The sequence below is a fragment of the Phacochoerus africanus genome, chromosome 1 (genome assembly GCF_016906955.1).
Source record: "Phacochoerus africanus isolate WHEZ1 chromosome 1, ROS_Pafr_v1, whole genome shotgun sequence".
NCBI classification, from domain to species: Eukaryota; Metazoa; Chordata; class Mammalia; order Artiodactyla; family Suidae; genus Phacochoerus; species Phacochoerus africanus.
This window is the reverse complement of record NC_062544.1, coordinates 224,935,367-224,958,604: the sequence shown is the minus strand read 5'-3', so window position 1 is coordinate 224,958,604 and position 23,238 is coordinate 224,935,367. Positions and strand designations below refer to the sequence as shown.

The following is a 23,238-nucleotide window of genomic DNA, read 5'->3' as shown; positions in this document are numbered from 1 at the left end:
ATGCCATCATGTTAAATTAGATTTAGAGTGTCTACACTGTTGTTCTTGTAGTATCCTGCCCATCTGATTTTTTGCTAGAGGTGAAAAAACATGCAGTTGTAATTAAGAAACGGGTAGGGGAGTGCTGAGAAAGAACCCAAAAGAAAGAAGAGTTGCAAATTTTCATGGGTGTGCAAATTGGGGGTGGACTTCTAAAACAAAATGGTAAAGGTGGAGGAGGAGAGGATAGATTGAAATGATTGTTTCCAACACTCCACATTTATTTTATTTTTTAGGATCAATAGCATGGACAAGGAGGTCTGCCTCTGGTTTCCATAACAACCTGGCTTATTGAAAGACTGCAGTCTCCACAAATCCCCAATTATCAGCCTTGCAGGGCTTATTAATGGAGCTGAGGATCGCAGTGAGGCAGGCAGCTCATTGCTGGCACGTGCCTGGTGGGCTGGCGGGAGGGTGGAGGAGATGGGAAGGGGAGATGTGTGGTGAGACAGCAGCCATTTGTCCCCCTGTCACTTAGAGGGGCTGCAGCCATCCGGGAGGCTGTGCAAGCATCTCTTGAAGCCTTGAGTGGCAGCGGCGGCTGTTGCAGAAATCAAAGTGGAGATTGTTTAATTCCAGCCCCACCCCAAAAGCCATCCATCTGGAATAAATCCATATGAGTATATCACATGCTGTATGTTTATTGAGCTTCCATAATTAATTGAGGCTTCCTCACAAAGACAATGGTGACTCTATATTTCTAATATTAACTCAAGCCTTAATTAACATGTGAAGCCAACCTAATGCATATTAGATAGCTCTGAATTACTCAGTCTCTGGTCTGGTGTTCACTTATTAACTCTTCACCATAGAATAACTGCAATGGCAACAATAATACTGATGATAACAATATAAATAACACTTACTTGTCTTGTGCCAGGCTCTCTGGAGTTTCTTGTGTAAGCCACCTAATGACACTATCTATCATGAGCAATATCATTGTCCCTTTTATGGAAGTAAGAAAACTTAAAGGACTTAGGCCACATGGCTACTGAGTGTTAATACACCAGGGTCTTATTTCTGTTCCCTGCATATAATTACTTCCTTTGTTATTTAATTTGGGTGTCCTTGAAACAGAAAAGGAACAGAGTGGTGACAGTAAATTCTGTGTTCTCCAATGTGATTGGGGGAATGGAATATTCTAGCTAACCAAATGTTTGATTGCCACCCATGTCATTAATGGATTTCCAATTTGGAAAGGTTTGGGATATAATAAAATATATATAACATTAGGACTATAGTAATCACAGTCATAAAATGCTTCAGGACCATTATACAAATGCCAGTTTTTATTGTGATGTAGATGTATTAGTTGATAAAGATGTCTGTTTGACAGAATGCCAGATGAACTGTTTTTGTAACAAAGAGATAGCAATGCCTAAACACTTTGAATTTTACATATTTCAAAATACTTTATGTGAACCACCCCTGAAGCTTCATGTGATCAGAAAAAAATTGGGCAGGCTGCTTTCAGAATAATGAATATTGGTACTCGAAAAACCTCAAACTCAGGAATTCCCATTCTGGCACAGCGGTTACAAATCTGACTAATATCCGTGAAGATGTGGGTTCAGTTCCTGGCTTCCTTCAGTGTCTTGGGGATCTGGCATTGCCATGAGCTGTGATTTAGGTCAAAGACACCAGCTCAGATCTGGAGTTGCTGTGGCTGTGGTGTAGGCCAGCGGCTATAGCTCCGATTCTGCCCCTAGCCTGGGAAGTCCCATATGCTGCACATGTGGCCCTAAAAAGAGAAAAGAAAAAACCTCAAATTCATTAATTACTCTGGATGCCTAGACTGTGTCTTTATTAAACCAGAACCCCACTCTTTGTGGAATGTGAAAAATGACGGTCCTTTGGGGTGGTTCAATCCAAATCTGCCATAGAGCAGCACAAGAACAGATCAAGATTGGCAGAATTTTCATCATAATTGTTCAGATAACAATTTTTTTAATGCTTTTAGTCTCCAGAACCCTGTTCACAAGGACTCTAACTCATCAACAATTAAGACAAGTGATCACATGGACTAATCTAGGTAACACTTAGTAAGCATTTTATACATCTCATATTTTACAACATCTCTGTGAAGTAGGTACCATCCCCGTTCTATAGATGAAGAAATCAAGGTGCAGAGAAGTGATATAATGTGCTCAGAGTATAACATTTGGAAATGGTGGGTTCTCGATTTGACCTCAGGCTATCTACCTCCTGAGTCTGTATTTTTTTTTTCCTTTTGTTGTTGTTGTTATTGTTGTTGTTGTTGTTGTTGCTATTTCTTGTTGTTGCTATTTCCCGCGGCACATGGAGGTTCCCAGGCTAGGGGTTGAATCGGAGCTGTAGCCACCGGCCTACGCCAGAGCCACAGCAACTCGGGATCCGAGCCACGTCTGCAACCTACATCACAGCTCACGGCAACGCCGGATCCTTAACCCACTGAGCAAGGGCAGGGACCGAACCCGCAACCTCATGGTTCCTAGTCGGATTCGTTAACCACTGCGCCACGACGGGAACTCCTGAGTCTGTATTCTTAACCAGAGTTGTCTACAATGCACAGGCGGCAGAGAGGGCCCCAATTCCCTCTCACCTTTAGTTGGTTTACTCCTCATTGCCACTGTGGAAACCTCCTCTGCCACCTGGGCAGACGTTCCCGCCATCTTCCTTTGCTCTTGCAAGTTCCTTGGAGATTCCTCTAGTTCTCACACATCGAGCCATCCCTCTTCAGGACTGGAAGATGCTGGCAGCTGGGGGTGACTATAACTGGGCTGTTAGTGGCACCAGAGAACCAGATCTGTGTCCTGGTCTTACTGTTTTAGAGTCAGTCCCTACATGGAGCACAAGTTATGGGGAGAAAGTGGTTTCATCTCCCCCTGCAAAGGTACCTCTCTACAAGAGAACCATTTTTAGCGTTTCCAAACTGCTGGGAATTCTGCCCTGACTGGAAATAGATGACACAAACACATCTTTGCTTAGGAGGGAGCTGCCTTTCTCTGAGGTTAGATCATCAAATCAAGGTCATGGCAGTTTTAATGTCAAACAGAGAGACTCTAGGGGATTAAAATGTTCTACTTGTCACAAATGATAGTTAACTCAGTATTTACCTATCAGTGGCCTTTTAAAAATATGTTGGGGAGTTTCCATCGTGGCTCAATGGTTAATGAATCCGACTAGGAACCATGAGGTTGCAGGTTTGATCCCTGGTCTCGCTCAGTGGGTTAAGGATCCGGTGTTGCTATGAGCTTCAGTCTAGGTCGCAGATGCATCTTGGATCTGGCTTGGCTGTGACTTTGGTCTAGCTCCGATTAGACCCCTAGCCTGGGAACCTCCATATGCCGTGGGTGTGGCCCTAAAAGGACAAAAGACAAAAAAAAAAAAAAAATATATATATATATATATATATATATATATATATATATGTATGTATGTATGTATGTTGAATTAGCCCATGTGTTGATTATAGCTCAATATGACTGGAAAATTTTTTTCATACAGGAGCATTTCTTCAGAGGAACCACTGCATAAAAATTTATAGAATATATGCATGTGTGTATATGCTGGTTTTGATCAGAGTCCAAAGATTAATTCTCATACCATCTACTAGCTTTTCGCAGTTAGAAAACAGTTTTGTGACCCAGATAATGCCAATAAAATCAGCAGGTCTTCTGTTAGACTCTAACTGTGGTGGGTAAGATTGCCTGAAAACACTGTGAGGTGGCCAGTACATTTAGTTTGTGTAGCTGTAGACAAACTTTGGTGAGAAAAGGCTGTGCTGACTGATGAAAGGCACAGGAGGTCTCTGGGAGTGTGCTTGTACATGGTGGTACTCTGTCAAGGAAGTGGAGTGGAGCCATGTGGGTAGGGGTGGGAGTGCACGAAGAATTAGGTGATGAGAAGGGTTGGCGGAGAGGGGTGCCAGTGCTACCTAAAAATCCCCATCCACAAGGAATGGCGGGTGGGGAGCAAACACAGCTACAAAAAGCAACTGAAAAGCTGTAAAATCTGTGGATTGGAAACCTTTAATGACAGACATCTGTATGGGAAGGGAATGAAATATATTTACAGGGTGATGTCTGTCATTAGACAAGAGAGAATGGATCCAAGAGAAAATGGATATCTCTTCATTTCTCACACATTCCCTCAGCAGTCCCACCACCAGCCTCCTTTATTGGAACAGCAGCCCAACCCTTGGCCAAGACAAAGGAAAATGGGGGCAGTGGGAAGGGCAGACACATCGGGTACAGAGTTGTGATTAACTTTCATCTTTGAGCACTTGTAAAAGCAGCAGCCATTCTTGGGGGACTGGAATTTCCCACTCTTGAGATTTCCTCAGGCGGTTGTTGATCATGTCTGTTTACTGTGGAAAGGTTTGGTTTACTGAGGAGGCGCTTTGGCACTGGCAGGAGGTTGATGGGAATATAATCATTCCAGCTCAGCTATTCATCCTTAGCAACCCGTGTCCTGACACCTGCCAAGTATGGCAGGTTTGTACCTCGTCACCACGTGTGGAATGTGCATGAGAAAAGTGGTAACAAGGTAAACACCCCCCTTGCACAGAGAGTTGTGTTTTCTGTTGCTCTCCCCCATGACTCTAACACTCTCTCCGCCTTTACTCCCAACCTTCCTTCATCTACTCCCTCCACCACGTTCCCAACAGGATCTCCTGAGAGTCGTTACTCCTCAGCCCATCCGCCAAAGTTGTGGGTTTCCATGGTTACCAGGCAGCTGGTGTCTAGACGCTCTGAGAGATGCCTTGCAATTGAGCTGCAAGGATCTAGCTTCTATCACACACACTCCTCCCTCCCACCTCCTCTTTCCTCCCATTTCCTCTTTATTTACAGCAGGTGCTAATGCCAACACAGGATGGAATTTCCTTTTGACAGGCCATTAAAGGAAGGAGGGGGAAACAGAGAGGAAGAAAAACCCAAACTTGCCGTTTCCTCCTATCAGTGAAGTGAGAAGATGACTGAAGTGACAGACCCAATGTGGCTCGCTCTTTCTTCCTCAGGAAGGATTTTATTTAATTAAAATATTTTAAATTAGGAAACAGTGCCACTAGTCCATTGGGAGCCATAAGCATCTTTAAGAGCCAGTAAAAGCCTTTCAGGATAGGGCTTCAGCTGGTGGCACTGGGTTGAGCTGGAATCTTTTCTCTGTCTCTGGGCAATCAATGTAATTTCTTTTTCTATGCTCTGGGGACTCACATTCATAAGTATTACTAGATGGAGACCTCTGGAGTGGGATATGGCAGATACAAGGAAGGACCTTAACAATGACACCTCAGATCTAGAAAAGTCAAGTTTATTTTTTCCCCTGTTTCTCCCAGGAATGAGAAAAGCCACTCCTGACAGCTAGGAGCTGGCCTGGCCCTCCCAAATGGTCCTTAGTATTCTGTTAACATACACAGTTTTGTAGACCACCAATGCTGGACATTGTGTGATGGTTCAGGACAACACAAGACCACCATAATCACCAAATCTGAATGCAGACTAAGTATGGGCCTTGTCTAAACTATCCCATGGCCAAATATTTCTCTTGCCTGGCTATCTAAACAGTGGTGCTTAACTTCATTTTACCTTCCTTCTGGAAAATCTTCGTTGAGATGCCTAACCATAAAATGACACTTGTTTCATGATGGCATCCAGGGAAAAGCAAAGCTGTGCTTCCTTAAGGCTACCCTCAATCCTGTAGTACAAGCCAGTAGTAGGCAGTGCAAAGAAGTACAGGTGGGTTGATGTCTTTAGAGAGAATGAGTTATCTGCAGCAGAGCCTACAAAGAGAATGTAGAATTGAATCGTAGATTGTTAGGGATAGGGAATAAAAACTAGACCCAGAATGGCAAAAGAAAAGCCAGGAAACAGCAAACATAAACCCAGAACACAGTCTTCATTGAAGTTAAGAAAAAGGGAATATTTTAAGAAGATGTCAAAAACAAAAATACAATGACAATTCAGGAGATCATTTTGTTCAGGCTATTACAATAGGGCTCTCAAGATCATAGTGTCTTGGCAAGGTGGCTTTCCCTTAGACTTTCATGGGAGGAGAAGACAGGTCACAGGTGGGAAGGTTTATAACTGGGGTTATTTTGCAATCAGCAGAAGTCTAGTCAGTGGACTGAATCAGATTTATCTCTATTTCTACCATGTTTCAGAGGGACAAACAATTTTAATCTCAGTTACTCATTCATGAAACAAAGAAAGTTCAAGGGTCTGTGTCTGGCTTTGTCAGTAGGTTTGGCATAGAAGGAAAGATCGTATTTGGACTTGTTACAGGTGAACAAGGGAGTCACTGATAAGTCTTCTGGGGTCGTGAGAAAGAGTGGGCAGCAGATCATATGGAGAAAGGTGTTTCACAGTAAGCTACTTTCTAGAGCGTGAAAGGATGGGAAGACTTCAGAAAAGAAAAGGCTGGGAGAATTTCTTAACTGCCACTGTTTTCTGGAGCATAGAGCTGAAGTATAGGTTAACACTGTCAAAAGGAGTATTCAGGAAAAGATCAAGAACAATGGTAAATGAGAAAAGACCTTAGGATTTGGATATAATTTTGGAGGGGAGGTGAATTTAAGGAGAGCACTTTGAGAAAAATGGTAAAATCAGCTCTTAGAGAAATAAGGAAGGTGAGATAAAGAAAAGATGGCATAATTACAGTTTATCCTTTCATGGAGTTTGTTGATTGAAAAGGAAAAGAACAGGTGGGTAAACTTGAAGAAGAGGCTGTCTTTTTTGTATTTATGGAGTGTCTTTTACAAAAGAACACATATCAAGGATGTATTTTATCCTGTGTAAAACTCCATAAAAAATTAGAGGAGATAGATTTTTACCTGACCCCCAGGAGTAATTGTACAGTTAAAGCTGGAGTGGCCTGTGGTAGCAGAGGCTACCCACCGCTTCGGGGATTCCGGGGCATTCCTGTGGTAGGTAAGTTGTTGCTCATGGGTCTCCAGAGCTTCTTTCTGCTCTAAGGTTACTGTATGTAGTCTGATTACTTTCAAATACATAGGGTTTTGAAAGAAGGAAAAGAGTTTAAGATAGATTGTACATATAAATTGTGTCTTTAAAAATGATTTTGCTAGCGAAAGAAGCCTGGGTAGAGAAAAGAGAGAAAGCCTTCAGCAGGATGATTTTTCCAATGGCAGTGTTATATGATAGGCAGACAGGTATGGTTCTATAGTTCTGTCTCAGGTAAGCAACAGTCTCACCATGAACGTTTTAACCTTTCATTTTTTTTAATGGCTACATCTGTGGCATATGGAAGTTTCCAGGCTAGGGGTCAAATCAGAGCTGCAGTTGCTGGCCTGCACCACAGCCAAGGCAGTACTGGATTTGAGCCACACCTGTGACCTATCCTGCAGTTTGCAGCAACACCAGGATCCTTAACCCCCTGAGTAAGGCCAGGGATCGAACTTGCATCCTCACAGACACTATGTCAGGTTCTTAATCTGCTGAGCCACAACAGGAACTCCCTCACCATGAGTCTTTATTCTTTAACCACTCATCCCAGGGTTCCCAAATAGCCAAGGCTATTACATTCTCTGCCACTAAATGTAAGCAAAAAGCTTTGACATCTTTAACTGAAAAGAGAGAAATCTGTACGAATATGAATATTACTTTTTCGATATAGTTCTGGTTGTGTTCCAGTGAGTGCTATTGATTCTTAAAGCAATTTTTCACTCAAAGCCAGTGCCATAATTGGACAGGCCCCAGGAAGCCAAAACACACAATGAGTGAAAAATGAATCGTCCCAGCGAGAGATGAGGATTGCATCTATTTACCCATGTGCAAACATATAACACAAACACCCTTTATGTGGCTTTCTTGTTACAATAACATTTTTAAAATTAATTTCAAAATTGAGTTAAACATTCTCAGTTGGCTTTTTAACACTCTGCTTTCACTAGGAAGTGGAGGGGTGGTGAATGAGGAATGATAGGCACTTTTATTTCCTCTTCTCAGGACATAGTACTGCTCTCTTACAGATTCCTAGGTATGAGAGTATTTGTATTTAAGCTCCTTGTGGAATTTCATTATTTAGTAACTCTTCAGTCATCTAAATCTGTGGAACCTACCATAATCAGTGATAACTACTCAGCCTAAGCCACTCATTTCAGAGGTCCCCATGTTTCCCCCTTTCCACATAGAATATCTCCATCACCTCTCACAATCTGTACATAATGGGTTGAAGTTGCCACAACAGTAATCCTCAGTCCTGGTTCTGCAAGCCTCCAGAATACCTAAAATGACATTGGACAGCCCTTAATGCAAATTTATATTAAGTTTATCTCATTTCACAAAGGAGAAAAGGAATGGAGGGAGTGAGGAAGAGTGATGGGGCAGAGAAGGAAGGGGGAGGGACTGAGGAATAAATTCACACAGTGCACTTGGGATTACCGCAGAGAGATGTACCTTATAATCAGGCAGTGGAATTCATCATCCCCAAAGGCTGTGAGAGGCATGATGGCACTATGGGAGGATCCCTGAATTCCAATTAGCTATTAGACTTTGGGCAAGTCAAAGAAACACTCCATCTTCAGTTGTTCTCAGAGGGAGTGAAGGGCAAAGATCAGATAATCTCTAAAATCTCCTTCATTTGTTGCTAGTCTGTAATTTTACAAACAATTACACGCTCGTTCCGTGACAATGTATACAGATTTTGTATTTTTTGTCCTGAATTATGTGGTTTATCCATTTGCATTGATAAAATTAGAAGACAACTGCCAAGTCTTTCATTTTCCTTGTGCTGTGGAGATACAGCCATAAGGGAAGATTAAGCAACACAGATAAATAATTGTCTAGCTAATCTTAAGTACTACCCAAACACATCATGGTGAGACATGGCAAGGCATGAGCTGAATATGACTCATAAACATAGTGTTTTTATTTTCAAATTTAAATGTTACCCAGGCAATAGATATTCAGTAGGAAAAAAATTTTAGGCATCTGTAGTTGTTATTGGAGTGACTCTTACAGAGTTAGAATTATTATTTCTAGCCTGGGTTTCTGTATTTTAATTGTGGAGCCAGATAAATCAAATCATTTAATCAAATATAAGATCAAATATTTGATATTGGCAAATCTAGATCTGCTCTTGCTTTTAAAAACAAATATTGAGGGAGTTCCCATTGTGGCGCAGTGGGAAAATAATCGGATTAGTATCTGTGAGGATTCCTGTTTGGTCCCTGGCCTTGCTCGGTGGGTCAGGGATCTGGTGTTGCCTTGAGCTGTGGTGTAGGTCACAGACATGGCTCAGATCCCACATTGCTGTGGCTGTGGTGTAGGCTGGCAGGGAAGCTACAGTTCCGATTTGACCCCTAGCCTGGGAACTCCCATGTGCTACAGATGCGGCCCTAAAAACCAAAAAAAAAAAAAAAAAAGACAAATGTTGAAAAATATTTGGAATTTTTTTTTGTAATAAGACATATTAACTCTATGTTAAAACAATACAAATCATTAGTTGAATTTTGAAATGAAAACCAATATAACCTAAAGAGTAGTTCACTCAAGGTCTGACAAACACAAATTATGACACTTGTAACTGATCTCTGTATAAGATCTAGCATGGCTCATTTTGGAAGACAATGAGTATAACAGAAATGCCTAAGGAAACACAATCTTTTGAAATGGCTGATACAATACCTACACAGCCTGTTTCAATAAATGTGAAAAACTTCAAGAAAGAATAGCTAAGAGAGAAGATTTAATGAAAAATGACGAACAGACACAATTAGCCTATTTGACAGTTCCTCATCTCCTAAGTATGGATCTAAATAATTAACATTAGGTTTGATTTTTTAGAAAATTATTAACCTTTTCTGAAATACAGGAGAAGGAATTATAGATAATCTTTGGGGGAAAACCATGCTAACTTCAATCATGTTTCATCAAGATTCCAGAAGAAGTATGACATTTTTTTTGCCTGGAATTCTTTTAAGAAAGTGGCCACTTCTTACTCCATCTTTAATGTCTTTATTCTTCAAAGTCTGCTCGAATCCTCTGTTTGAGAAGTCCCAGAAATGAAAGAAAGAATAACCCCATCAGAGCAGTCTTCCACATGGCCTCAGGGATTTCTCCCCCGAAACATGCCTTGTCCACAGATGACTGCAAGCCTTCCCGGAAATGAAAAGTTCCTTCTCATCATAAAGCTGAAAAAGCTCACTTTATCTGATCATTTTTCTGAAGGTTAAGGGACAAGAAGTCCTAAGTTTCTTTCAAGTTTAGGGTTCAGTAATTATTATGGAATCCAGGAATTTTTCTTAAAATTGGATGGACTGTCTTAAACCTAGAAAATTGCCATCCCTTTGTAACTTGCCTACTGGATGGAAGATTTGCTACACATCTGGGGGCAGGCAGAGCCTTTTTTCTTGCTCATTCAGTGTACTTTTGCTCCAAACTGGAGGGAATCAAATGGAGCTAAGCCAGTCAACTGACTGCTGTTCCTTAGGTGTGAAATGGTGAAGATTGTTTTCTCTTTAAGTAGAAGCAATAGCAGAGAAGTTCCTGCCTTTTGAGATATTACGTTACTATATAGCACCCTTGATTCTTGCATTACAGAATCATGCCCCTCAAATTTGGCCTGCAATCAGCTTTGCCTTTGTAATCATTTTTGGATGTTGGACCTTGACTTCTAAGCTTTTTTTTTTTTTTTTCTTCAGAGAATGAATTTTTTTTTTTTTTAAACTCTATAAGCAAAATCTTTATAAGGCACAGACTTCTCTTTTCCTTTCTTGGGATACTTGAAGAAAGTTTTTCTTTGTGGGCTAAGATTGGGTAAGCATGAATTAGTGAAGAAAGAGGGAATGTAACTTTCATTTATTAGGCATATAGGTGAGCAAGGTAGTGGTACTGTGTTAGGTCTTCTTTTTGTTTTTTTCCTCTCATTTAATGGTCACCACAAATCTATGAGATATTATTTTCACTTTACTGACAAAGAAATAGGAAAGCAGGGATGATATATTAAATACCAATATGTCAAAGCCCTTAGCACCAGCCTTGGCACATAGTAAACGTCACACCAATGTTAGTTCCCATCCAGTCGCTTAATAATAATTGCCAATATTTATTAAGCAGTTACTGAAACATGCCATTTATTATTAAGTGCCTTAAATAATTCACACATTTGAATGTTATAAAAACCCCATGAGGTTGGATACCAATATTAATACCAACTGCAGAGAAGGAAAGTTGATAGAGGTTAAATAACTTATTCTAAGTCTTTGTGTCAGAGTTAAGAGTCTAAATGCAAATAGCCTGCCTCTAAAACCAGCTCTCTTAACCACTACTATGTACCACCTAAAAACAGGGATGCTTATAATAGATACCTGTTTTTTACATTTGGGCTTTTTGTATCTGAATAATTTGTTAACAAATTAGAAGACATAAAATTGGTAGAAAAAAAAAGTGATGGACTAATACTTTCCATGCCTACAAAGCAGAATAATACTAGGGTTCATTTTTATTTTTATTTTTTATTTATTTATTTTGCCATTTTCTTGGGCCGCTCCTGGGGCATATGGAGGTTCCCAGGCTAGGGGTCGAATCGGAGCTGTAGCCACCGGCCTACGCCAGAGCCACAGCAACGTGGGATCTGAGCTGTGTCTGCTACCTACACCACAGCTCATGGCAACGCTAGATCCTTAACCCACTGAGCAAGGCCAGGGATCGAACCCACAACCTCATGGTTCCTAGTCGGATTCATCAACCACTGAGCCACAATGGGAACTCCAGGGGTTCCTTTTCATAATACAGTATTTTGAAATTCAGACAAACCTCTATCATTTGGTCATGATGACAATACAGGTCCACAATTTTTTGTTTGAGGTAGTAGTTAAGGTTTTTTCTACATGACACAAAGCATGTTTGGAATTATCCCCTTTTTTCATTTCTTTCTTCTCTCCTATAAGTATTAAATGCCTACCTTATAATAATCATGATACTAGGAATTGATGTTAATATAGATGCCTTGATTCATTAAAATATATATATTTGCCAGTCACTTTTCTAGGCATTTGGGATTCATCAGTCAACAACGACAAGAACAACAACAACAACTCTGCCTTTGTCCAGTTTAAATTCTTACAAATGAATCAGACTTTTCATTTGAGAAATTAGTTCACAGTCAAAAAGACTAGAAAAGATAGCATAAACTAGCCTATAATGCAAGGGATATAATTTCCGTACAAGTAAAGAGAAGGAAGTGATTAATTCTTGGTCATTTTGGAGGTATGGAAACAGGTGTGAAGGCTTACTAAGCAGCAAACCCAAATTATTCAAACCTTAAAGACTTGCTGTGTTCATTGACTAAGGAAATTGACTAGCCTGCCTTCCAACTCCAGTCCTTAATTTTTGGTTAAGGGAATAATTTTCCTCCCATCCCCTAGAATCAGAACCTAAGAAGGGACTCTTGTGCAAATAATTTTTTAGTGGAAATCTAGAAGGGAATAAGGAAAGAGACGAAGCCAGGGGAAGAAGCCAGGCAAAGTGGATTCAGGAAAAGTGTGGTCTCAGCCTCATCCCACAAAGAGCGCTGAAGCACAGATTAAATCATAGGCAGAGACTGTCTTGTCTGGAGTTGTGGGGAGCACAAGGAATGTGACCTCTCAGGTTGAGGTGCTTCAGTTTACATCCCCCCTCCAGCTGAGGAGGAGCGGTGTGGGTCATTGGCAGCCATCACCTCCAGCAGTTGGGGGGTGGGACATGAGCGTGGTAAAGGGGATCTGAGAGTGTCACCAACAGCATCTGTAACGAGGAGCATCCCTACCTGGAAGGCATAGGTAGGGATGTAGAGGTGTTGAGAATATTTGAACAAGTGAGGGGAGAGTTAATATTGAGAAATGGGTTTTTTGGTATCTCTTTTTGCTTAGGTAGGCCATTTATAAGATATGAAATAGTTATTATTTTTTGCTTCATTCACCAAAAAAAAAATTTTTTAGATGTAATTTAAATTTAGCATAGTGGAAAAGGTCACCACTATTATTTAGACCTTCTGACTTGGAGTTAGTTCTTGAAGACAAATACAGTATGACTATCTTTCATTCTGATTAAAGGGAATCTCTTCCATTTTGAAGTCAGAATCCAGAAATGTATCTTCCTGGTATAATTTAATAGTCTTACTCCAGATACTCCATCCCTTTTTATTTTTCCAGTGATAGTGTTTTAAAATTTTTAAATGCCTTTAGTCAATGCCTGCTCTCTCCACTTCCCCATGAACCCTACCACTGGTTTGACCTATGGCCAGATTTTCACACTAATATAATCTTCCTGGTCCCTTAGACAATTGAGTTTGTAAAGGCTAGACAGATGCAACTAAGATTTTCTCCGAGTTAGATTCTCCTCAACTGGGATACTATGAAGTGAAAGGGGAGATGCAGAATTGAACTCTGGTCAGATGGGATTTTGAACTTTTAGAAAAATATATATAATCTACAGAAAAGAGTAAATTTCTAGGCTGAACTGCTTCTCGTAGTCACTACTGGCAACACTTGATATCACAACATCACTTTTCTATCCCTGACACGCCCCTTTTCAAAATGCCTCCATTACATTTATTTATTTATTTATTTATTTATTGGCTTTTTTTTTTTTTTTTGCTATTTCTTGGGCCGCTTCTGCGGCATATGGAGACTCCCAGGCTAGGGGTCGAATCGGAGCTGTAGCCACCGGCCTACGCCAGAGCCACAGCAACGCGGGATCTGAGCTGCGTCTGCGACCTACACCACAGCTCACGGCAACACCGGATCGTTAACCCACTGAGCAAGGGCAGGAACCGAACCCGCAACCTCATGGTTCCCAGTCGGACTCGTCAACCACTGCGCCACGACGGGAACTCCTACATTTAGAATGGATAAACAAGGAGATCCTCCTGTATAGCCCGGGGAACTATATCCGGTCTCTTGGGATAGAACATGATGAAAGATAATATGAGAAAAAAAGGTATATATATATATATGTGTGTGTGTGTGTGTGTATATATATGTATATGTATATATATGAATGACTGGGTCGCTTTGCTCTTCAGAAGAAATTGGCACAACATTTTAAATCAACCATCCTCAAAAAAAAAAGTCTCAGTGTCGTAGGAGCCGTCACTCTTTATACTGACATTCCTCCCACATAGGGTCAGCAATGCCTCAGCTGACAAGTTCAACTGCCAGCTCAACACAATGTAACTGGTGGCAGGGGCTGTACAGGAGAGAGTCTTCTTGACTGTTATACTAGAGTGGAAATACCCCCAAATTTTTATTTTTATTTTCAAGCATTTGAAAGTTGACTTATTCATTGTGATAATGGTAAGAAATAGTGTTAACACCATTTAATTTTAAATACTTATTGCATCTCATTCCAAAAGTGATTTAGGGCAATTTTATGCAAGCCATATCAATTGTATTTTTTTACCTTTCCGCATGTTTCTTATGGGGAAAGATTAAAAAACTAATTTTCGATGGTTTGATAGACTTTTTTTTTTTTTGGCCATACTTGCATCATGCAGAAGTAAGGATCGAACCTGTGCCATACCAGTGACAATGGCTGGTCCTTAACCACTAAGCCATCAAGGTACTCCCGATAGGTATTTTGTATAGAGAATGTTTAAGGAAGTTTTCAAGGCTAGTCAATTTGCATCTCCTTTGACTTTTGCTTTAATTTTAAAACTATCTGGGTCATTTTTATTTCAGAAAAAAAAAAAAAACACTGAAGTTTTGTTCTGGTGGTTAAAAATCCTAGATGCTTTCTCAATTTCTGTAACAGAGTAGCTCTATTAATTAACAAATCACTTTTTTCTTTTTCAGCCTCCATAGTACAGTATGTGGATCTCCTGGGCCAGGGATCAGATCCAAGTCTGAGTTGCAGCCTATGCCTCAGCTGTGGCAATGCCAGATCCTTTAACCCTCTGCACTGGGCCAGGGATCAAACCTGCATCCTGGGTGCTTCAGAGACACTGCCCAGCCTGTTGTGCCATAGCAGAACTCCGAATCACTTCTACTCTTAGTAATAGATTTTATAGAATCATTCTAGGGGAGAAGTCCTCTTTTTTACTGAAGTGTGGTTGATTTACAATGCTGAGTTAATTCCTGCTATACAGCAAAGTAATTCAGTTATATATATATATATATATATATATATATATATATATATATATATATATATACATTCTTTTTTTATATTCTTTTCCATTATAATTTATCTCAATATATTGAATATAATTCCTTGTGCTATACATTATGACCTTGTTGTTTATCCCTTCCATATGTGATAATCTACATCTACTAACCCCAAACTCCCATTCCATCCCTTCCTCACTACTTCCTTGGTAACCACAAGTCTATTCTCTGTCTGTGAGTCTGTTTCTATTTTGTGGATAGGTTCAGTTGTGCCACACTTTAGACATCCCATGTAAGTGATGTCATATGTCATATGGTATTTGTCTTTCTCTTTCTGACTTACTTCACTTAGTGATAATCTCTAGTTGCATCTATAATGCTGCAAATGGCAGCATTTCATTCTTTTTTAAGGCTGAGTAGTATTCCATTGTCTGTATGTAGCACATCTTCTTCATCCATTCATCCGTCAATGGACATTTAGGTTGTTTCCATGTCTTGGATATTGTGAATCATGCTGCTAGGAACATGGGGGGGGGTGCTTCTTTCTTTCTTTCTTTCTTTCTTTCTTTCTTTCTTTCTTTCTTTCTTTCTTTCTTTCTTTCTTTCTTTCTTCCACAGCATATGGAAGTTCCCAGGCTAGGGGTTGAATCAGAGCTGCAGCTGCCAGCCTACACCACAGCTGCAGCAACACAAGGTCCACGCTGCATCTGTGACCAACACAGCAGCTGATGGCAATGCCAGATCCTTAACCCACTGAGCAAGGCCAGGGATCGAACCCACATCCTCATGGATACTAGTCAGGTTCGTTACCACTGGTCCACAAAGGGAACTCCATGTATCTTGGTATGGTTTTGTCTAGATATATGCCCAGGAGTGGGATAGCTAGGTCATATGATCTTTTATTTTCAGTTTTTTGAGGAACCTCCATGTGGCTGTACCAACTCACCTTCCCACCAACAGGTGCCCTTTCTCCACACTCTCTCCAGCATTTGTTATTTGTAGTGTTCTTTTTTTTTTTTTTTGGCTTTTAGGGCTGCACCCCCTGCATATGGAGGTTCCCAGGCTAGAGGTCAGCTGCTGGCCTATGCCACAGCTACAGCAACTCAGAATCTGAGCTGCATCTGCATCCTACACCGCAGCTCACAGCAACGCCAGATCCTTAACACACTTAGCAAGGCCAGGGATGGAACCTTCATCCTCGTGGATGCTAGTCAGGTTCATTAACCACTGAGCCACAACAGGAACTCCTGGAGACTTCTTAATGATGGCCATTCTGACCCCTGTGGGGTGGTACCTCATTGTAGTTTTGATTTCCATTTCAGGAGAAGTCCTCTTAATCATTTACCTGAGGAAGAAGTTTTATTTTGTTTGTTGTTGTTGTTGTTTTCCTCCTGGGATGAGAATGTTAATTTGATGGGTGTTTTTTAACCCAAATCCCAGAGGTTGGATTAAAATCTCAACGTACTAAATTCTACACCTTAAATCGTATAAATTGCTTTTAAATGCCTTCCTTCAATAGGTAGGACAGTCATTATTATCTATACTTTTTATGGATTAGAACACAGAGGCAAAGGGAAGGTTAACTTCTCTGGGGCCATATGACTAATCGGTAGCAAGGTTAGATAGAAATCAGCTTAGTCCTAGGCAGAAACTTTTGAGAGAAGCAGACATGTATATGTATGTTTCAGATTTTACTGGGACTTTGCCTCTGAGTTTTCTCCTTGGTCAACATTTTGTTTGCTACTCTTTGAAATCCTCAAGTAAGGAATGTGATTAACAATTGGATTATTCTCTTTCACAGTCTTAGAAAACAAGGAGTAGGGCACAGGTGATATTTGTAACCTGCTACTGACATCAGGTGTATACGGGTCAGCGTTTTGAAAGGAACTTAAAATGTAAAACATGGTAAAAACAAAAAATTAAAAAGATCTAAAGGTGACCACCCAAAAGCCATGATCCAGGCTCTAGATAGACACTCCAGACTGACATCTGGCACACAATTCAAGAAGAAGACCATGTAAGTAAGAGAGGAACATATGTGATTTAGCTGCAGATTTTTTTTTAATAATTTCCTTTGAGCCTTTGAGGTGATGATACTTAATATTCAGGGAAAGTGAAAATAGAGAAAGGAAGCAAACACTCCAGCCCAGTGGTGATGGGTAGAGTAATTGTGGGCATGGCCCCAGGATGATAGCAGCTTCTATTTAATCAATGTTGACAAGGCCGGGGAGAGCTGGGCAAGTCCCAAGAGGTAATGTTTTACTGGGAAATCCACTCAACCTAATTTCAGTAATGTAGGGCTGTGGAGGGGCCTGGACCCGAGCCAGTAAACAGGGCCATTATTGCTCAGTGTAGGCGACGGCAGCTGGGAACACCGCCATCGCTCCAGCAGCATTGCAGCCGGCTGCCTGGCTGAGCGCACGAGCAGCCGCTGCTGCATATGCTCCTGGTATTTGCTCACCAACAGAATGAGCAGACGTGCTATTCTCACCCTTTCGAGGAAATGAATGGAATGCATGAAGGCAAGAGCCGCTTCCAAAATCTATTTCAGCAGGAATCAGAGAGCCAGTTAGATGTACATATTTCAAGGACCACTGTGAAATAAACCACCCAGTCCCCTTACTCTTTTACTTTTGTTTGTTTGTTTGCTTTTTAGGGCTGCACCCGAGGCATATGGAAGTTCCCAGGCTAGGGGTTGAATTGGCGCTACAGCTGCTGGCCTACACCACAGCCACAGCAACGTGGGATCTGAGCCGCGTCTGGCATCTACGCCATAGCTCACAGCATGCTGGATCCCCGATCCACTGAGTGAGGCCAGGAATTGAACCGGCATCCTCATGGATACCAGTCGGGTTTGTTTCCGCTGTGCCACAATGGGAACTCCCTCCCTTTAGTCTTTTAAGGCTACCACCGCACAGTTTCAAATGGCTATGGATACATGTTTCCCCCTTGCATATATTTTCCTCCCCATGATTTCCTGGGGATCTATAAAAATTTCACTGATTCCACTGACTTGACATACCTTATTTATACTATATTTATTTATAGTCACCATTACTTCTAACACAAAGATGACTCCTTTGTGTAAAATTCAACAGTATCCAAAAGTAAAAAAATTACTCTTATCTCATGTAAAATACAATGTATATAAAATTGTACATGTTCGGTTGACTTGAGTTCCAGCTAATAGATTGAGATGTATCCTTTTGTTAAAAAGTTCCTTTTGAACTTTATCAGTTTTAATTTTACATCTTGGAGCCAATGATTTGTTTTTAACTTCAGAAGTTTTGTAGGCATTAAAGCCTGAGGACCCTAACTACTCAATTTTAGTGCTAAATTGAATAAAACAGCTTTGACCTTGACCTCCTCTCATCAAATGTGGCCCCCTGATATAATGGGAAAACCCAGGACAAGTAGAAGATACAGATTTTAGTCCTGACTTGACATGAGCAAATAGTATGACTTAGAGAAAAATCTCTTTATGTGTCTGAGCTTCAGTCTCTTCATCCATAAAATGAGGATGTCCATCCATTCTTTCATGCAGCAAATAATTATTAAGGGCCTTTCCTGCACAAGGTTCTGTGCTGGACATGCGGGACTCAAAGTTGAGGAGAAGTTGATACTGTTGTTACCCTGAAAGAGTTATGGTTTAGTGATTGGGTGATCTTAGAGGGCCTTCTCACTGCTGACCTTCTATAATCATGGATTCATGGTCTGTTAAAGATATATTATGAAAGGCTTAAACAAGCGCCAGGATATTTGCTATTTTTCTCACCTTTCTTCTCAACACCTAGCAGGTGTTCCACAACAATTTATTGAACAACTAAATGAATAAATAATTATATTTCAAGTGCTTGAAAGAATATGTAGATATCGAAGCACTTTTACTAGGGAATAGACAGCAGTGGTTTCCTATCAGAATAAGCAGATGCCTGTCAAGTTTCACCTTTTCTCTAGGACCCAGGTGAAGGATCACAAGAGAAAGTGTGGGAACTTGGAAGGATTTAACCTGATTTCCCTCCAACAGGGGATGGAAAGTGTGGCTGCTTCTCAGGATTATCTGGATCTTTCTTCTTTTGTTTTCCCCTTTTGAATTATTTTCCCTTATTCCACAAATATTCTTTCATTCTCAGCCTAGTTTCACTTTTTCTCTTGCATTTCCTATTCTTCAAATCATACATAATAGCTCCCAAGATTTTATTTTAGTAAGAAGGTCTGAAGTCTTCTCTTGCTCCTGCAACTAATCTTTCTATATTCTTCTAGACAGTTTAAATCAATATTCTCTTTCTTCTACAGTTTTAAGAGGGCACTAAATGTGTTATTTCTCAGAACTGGTAAGGCATATTATTATGCCATAATTATACCATATTATTATGCCATACTATTATGCCTATGGGCATATCTGTGGTATCCAAAGGTTTGGGCAGAGCTAGGGAACTAAATAAATGTTCTGAAAGAAGTCCAAATGGATATAAAAAGGCAAAACTGAAACAAATATGGAAGCTTTCTTCTGGTAGGAAATGAAATGATTCATTAGTACACCAAAGTTCTATAATCTACTAGGAACACCACTGGTACATAGAATATTATGAAGATCAGAATTCAGTTGGTTTTATCTAAAAATTTTTTGTTGAAAACTGTGATCAGTGCACTGGTTCTTCAAGAGTTAATAATGGTCACCTTGGAGGGTTATCGCTTTTAAAAAATATTTATGTCATAGCAAATAGCCTCACTAAGGTAACTGTATTTTGAAACTAACATATAGTCTGTTGCAAACCTCACAAAATAAATCAGACTTCAGAACTTTGGGGAGTTCCTACTGTGGCTCCGGAGTTAAGGACCTGACATTGTCTCTGGGAGGATGTAAGTTTGATCTCTGGCCTCACTCAGTGGGTTAAGGATCTGGCATCGCCACAAGCTGCAGCATAGGTCACAGATGTGGCTTGGATCTGGCATTCCTGTGGTGTAGGCCTCAGCTGCAGCTTCGATTTGACCCCTGGCCCTGGAACTTCCATATGCTGCAGGTGGGGCCATAAAAAGACAAGAAAAACTATTGTAAGATAAAATGACCTATCATAATTGCTATCTTACTTACCAGGTCAGCCTCTTTGATTCAAAACAAAAACAACCAAAGAAACAAACAAACAAAAAAAAAAAAACCCACGTTTATTTTCAAAAAGATAAGCATTTTCTGCTAATAAAGAGATTTAAAAGAATTTTATTTGGTGTTCCAAAAAAGGAATTCCAAAAATATATTTAGCAGCAGTGGTCTTGTTTGAATATATAAATTTTTAGTTTTATCTGAATATGAATACTGACTGATTTTAAAGAGACAAACAGTTTCATGAGCTCTTTTAATGGTCTCCTAAAAAGCCCCTCAATTTCTCTAGTCTCAACATGTCTCAATTCTTAGAAACACTTGTTTGAAAAGTGACCCTTGGATTTTGAGAAGGTTCTCACCATTCCCTAAGAGCGTTACCTGCGCCCAAACTCTTAGCACCAAAAATATGATTTATGCTGGGAATGTTTTCCTCCAGGGAGTCTAGATTTAGTACATGCTAGGTAGAGGATACCTACCCAACCATCTTCCAATAAAACCTCTGGACTTGTAAGCTCAGGTGAGCTTCCCTAGTATATGACATCTCACATGTCACAATTCATTGCTGGAGGAATTAAATACATCTTGTATGACTCCATGAGGGTAGGATACTTAGAAGGTTTTGCCTGGTTTCCTCCAAAATTTGCCCCATACAACTTTTTTTTTTTGGCTTACTATCCTTTCACTGTGGTAAATTGTAGCCATGAATAGGACTATATACTAAGTCTTGTAAGTCCTCCTAGCAAATCACTGAACCTGGGAGCAGTCTTAGGGGCCTTGTTAGGTTAGTAACAGACATGATGTGGGAGAAAATGAATTCACTTTCCTTTAGCTGGCATGTTAATAAGCTGCCTGTGGTATGAAATCACTTAACGGAGTTCCATCAGGAAACCAGGCAGAAAAGTGATTAGAAAATCACCTCTTTCCTATGGAAAAAAAAAAAATCCTTTCAGAAGACACAAAGTCCTTCTTATTAAACAAAACACACTTCCCTTATGGCTAAGTATATTCATTTGAAATGTTTTTGGGCTGCAAGAGACTAAAAACCACTACAATGCCTTAAAGTTAATTATTAGCCTCACATAAATAAGAAAAAGTCTGAGGAAAATTGTCCAGAAATATAGTCAGTCACAAGTAGGTTTTTTTCCTCTCTTTCTGTTCACCATCCTTAACGTATAGCTTTTGTCTTCCTGGTCACAAGGTGGCTGCTACACTCCCAGGTGCTATGTGCTTCCCAGTCATCAGGAATAGGAGAAAGGAAAGGGCAAACACCTCCTCTGGCGTCCTCCCCAAGGAGTTCTATCCCTCTCTAACTGGCCACCACTGTCTGACATGGACATCCTCCCAGGCAGGGTCTGGGGAGGGGGGAGAGAGCTGGAGATGCAAACATTTCACTTGCCAGCCTTTCTAATACTATAAATAAGGGGAGAGTTGGAATGAATGTTGGATGATCCACATAAAGTGTCACAATTAGTCTGACACTGATTGAGAAGAGACACCAGATTGATGTGGATCCCCACGTCAGGAGTATGTGTGTAGAGCCCTTGATTGTCAGGCTGACAGATTAAAGACGACGGTCATTGCTGCCTAGTGAACTCTCTGCCTGCAATGTCACAGTTTTGTTCCTGAGCTCTTCCCTGTGTGTCAGTGGACAACCTGCTGAGGGTAAACTCCACGAAACCTGGAAATTACATCACTGAGATAGCAACGATCTCTTTTTGTCTTAAATCTTTAACGAAGGGGTAAAAAGAAGAAACGTATTGCCCTATCATCTGAACAAATGAGACAAAATACTAACTCTCCTTCCCCTGCCCCCACCCCATCTGTTTTCCTCCTCAGAAGCTGTAGACGAAACCAAACCTAAGGAAAGTGCCCGGCAGGATGAGGGTAAAGGAGAAGAACGCGAGGCGGACCAAGAACATGCCTGAACTTTAAGAAATGGCTTTCCACGTCCCACTCTCCCCTCTCCTGAGCCCTGTCTCTCCCCGCCCTCTTCTCAACTCCACTCTGAAGTTTCCCTCCCTGTCCTGCTCACGTCTGTGAGTCTGTCCTCTCCCACCCACTAGCCCTCTTTCTCTCTGTGTGGCAAACATTTAAAAAAAAAAAAAAAAAAGCAGGAAAGATCCCAGTCAAACAGTGTGGCTTAAACATTTTTTGTTTCTTGGTGTTGTTATGGCGAGTTTTTGGTAATGATGATCCAATCATTTTGGGAAATTCTTGCACTGTATCCAAGTTTTTTGATCTGGTGCGTGTGGCCCTGTGGGAGTCCACTTTCCTATCTCTCTCTGTTCCAAGTGTGTGTGCAATGTTCCGTTCATCCGAGGAGTCCAAAATAGCAAGTGAATTCAAAAACCACTTTTCTTTTCCTCCTTTTCAATGTGATGGAATGAACAAAAAGGAAAAAATTCAAAAAACCCAGTTTGTTTTGAAAATAAATAAATAAAGCAAATGTGCCAATTAGCGTAACTTGCGGCTCTAAGGCTCCTTTTTCAATCTGAATATGAATAAACCATGAGAGTAATCAAACTGCAAAGGCTCTGTGTTTCTGTTCCCCCGTCTCATTTGTTGATTCCACACATTGGGGTTCTTACATTTTATCTTTTTTCTGGCCTCCTAGTCCGACACCAACAACCCTGACAAAGACAAGCTGGATGAAGCCATAGGCTTCAGTCAAAACCAATGGCTCAGGTCCTTGATGGGACCACTGTTGCGTGCTGTATTATTTTGTAGGGCTGCTGTAACAAAGTTCTACAGACTGGGCGGTTTAAACAACAACAGAAATTTATTTTTCTAAGAGTTCTGGAAGCTTGAAGTCCAAAATCAGGGTGTTGGCCGGATTGGTTTCTTCTCAGGGTTATGAAGGAAGGATCTGTTCCAGGCTTTTCTCCTTGGCTTATAAATGGCTACATTTTCCTATGTCTCTTCACATCATCTATGGGTTTCACTGTAGCCAAATTTCCCCTTTTTGCTGTATTGAATTAGGGCTCATCCTAATGATCTCACCTTAACTGTATTACCT

General features: G+C 40.6%; 1 protein-coding gene across 1 annotated transcript in view; it reads left to right on the top strand.

Moving 5' to 3' along the window:
* Positions 1–22,747, top strand: part of GAP43 (growth associated protein 43) — a 93,839-nt gene extending 71,092 nt beyond the window's left edge. The window contains exon 3 of the mRNA XM_047791794.1: positions 22,059–22,747. Within this exon, the coding sequence (XP_047647750.1) occupies positions 22,059–22,147 (89 nt within the window). The 3' untranslated portion in view covers positions 22,148–22,747. The remainder of the gene's footprint in view (positions 1–22,058) is intronic.
* The last annotated feature ends 491 nt before the right edge of the window (positions 22,748–23,238 follow it).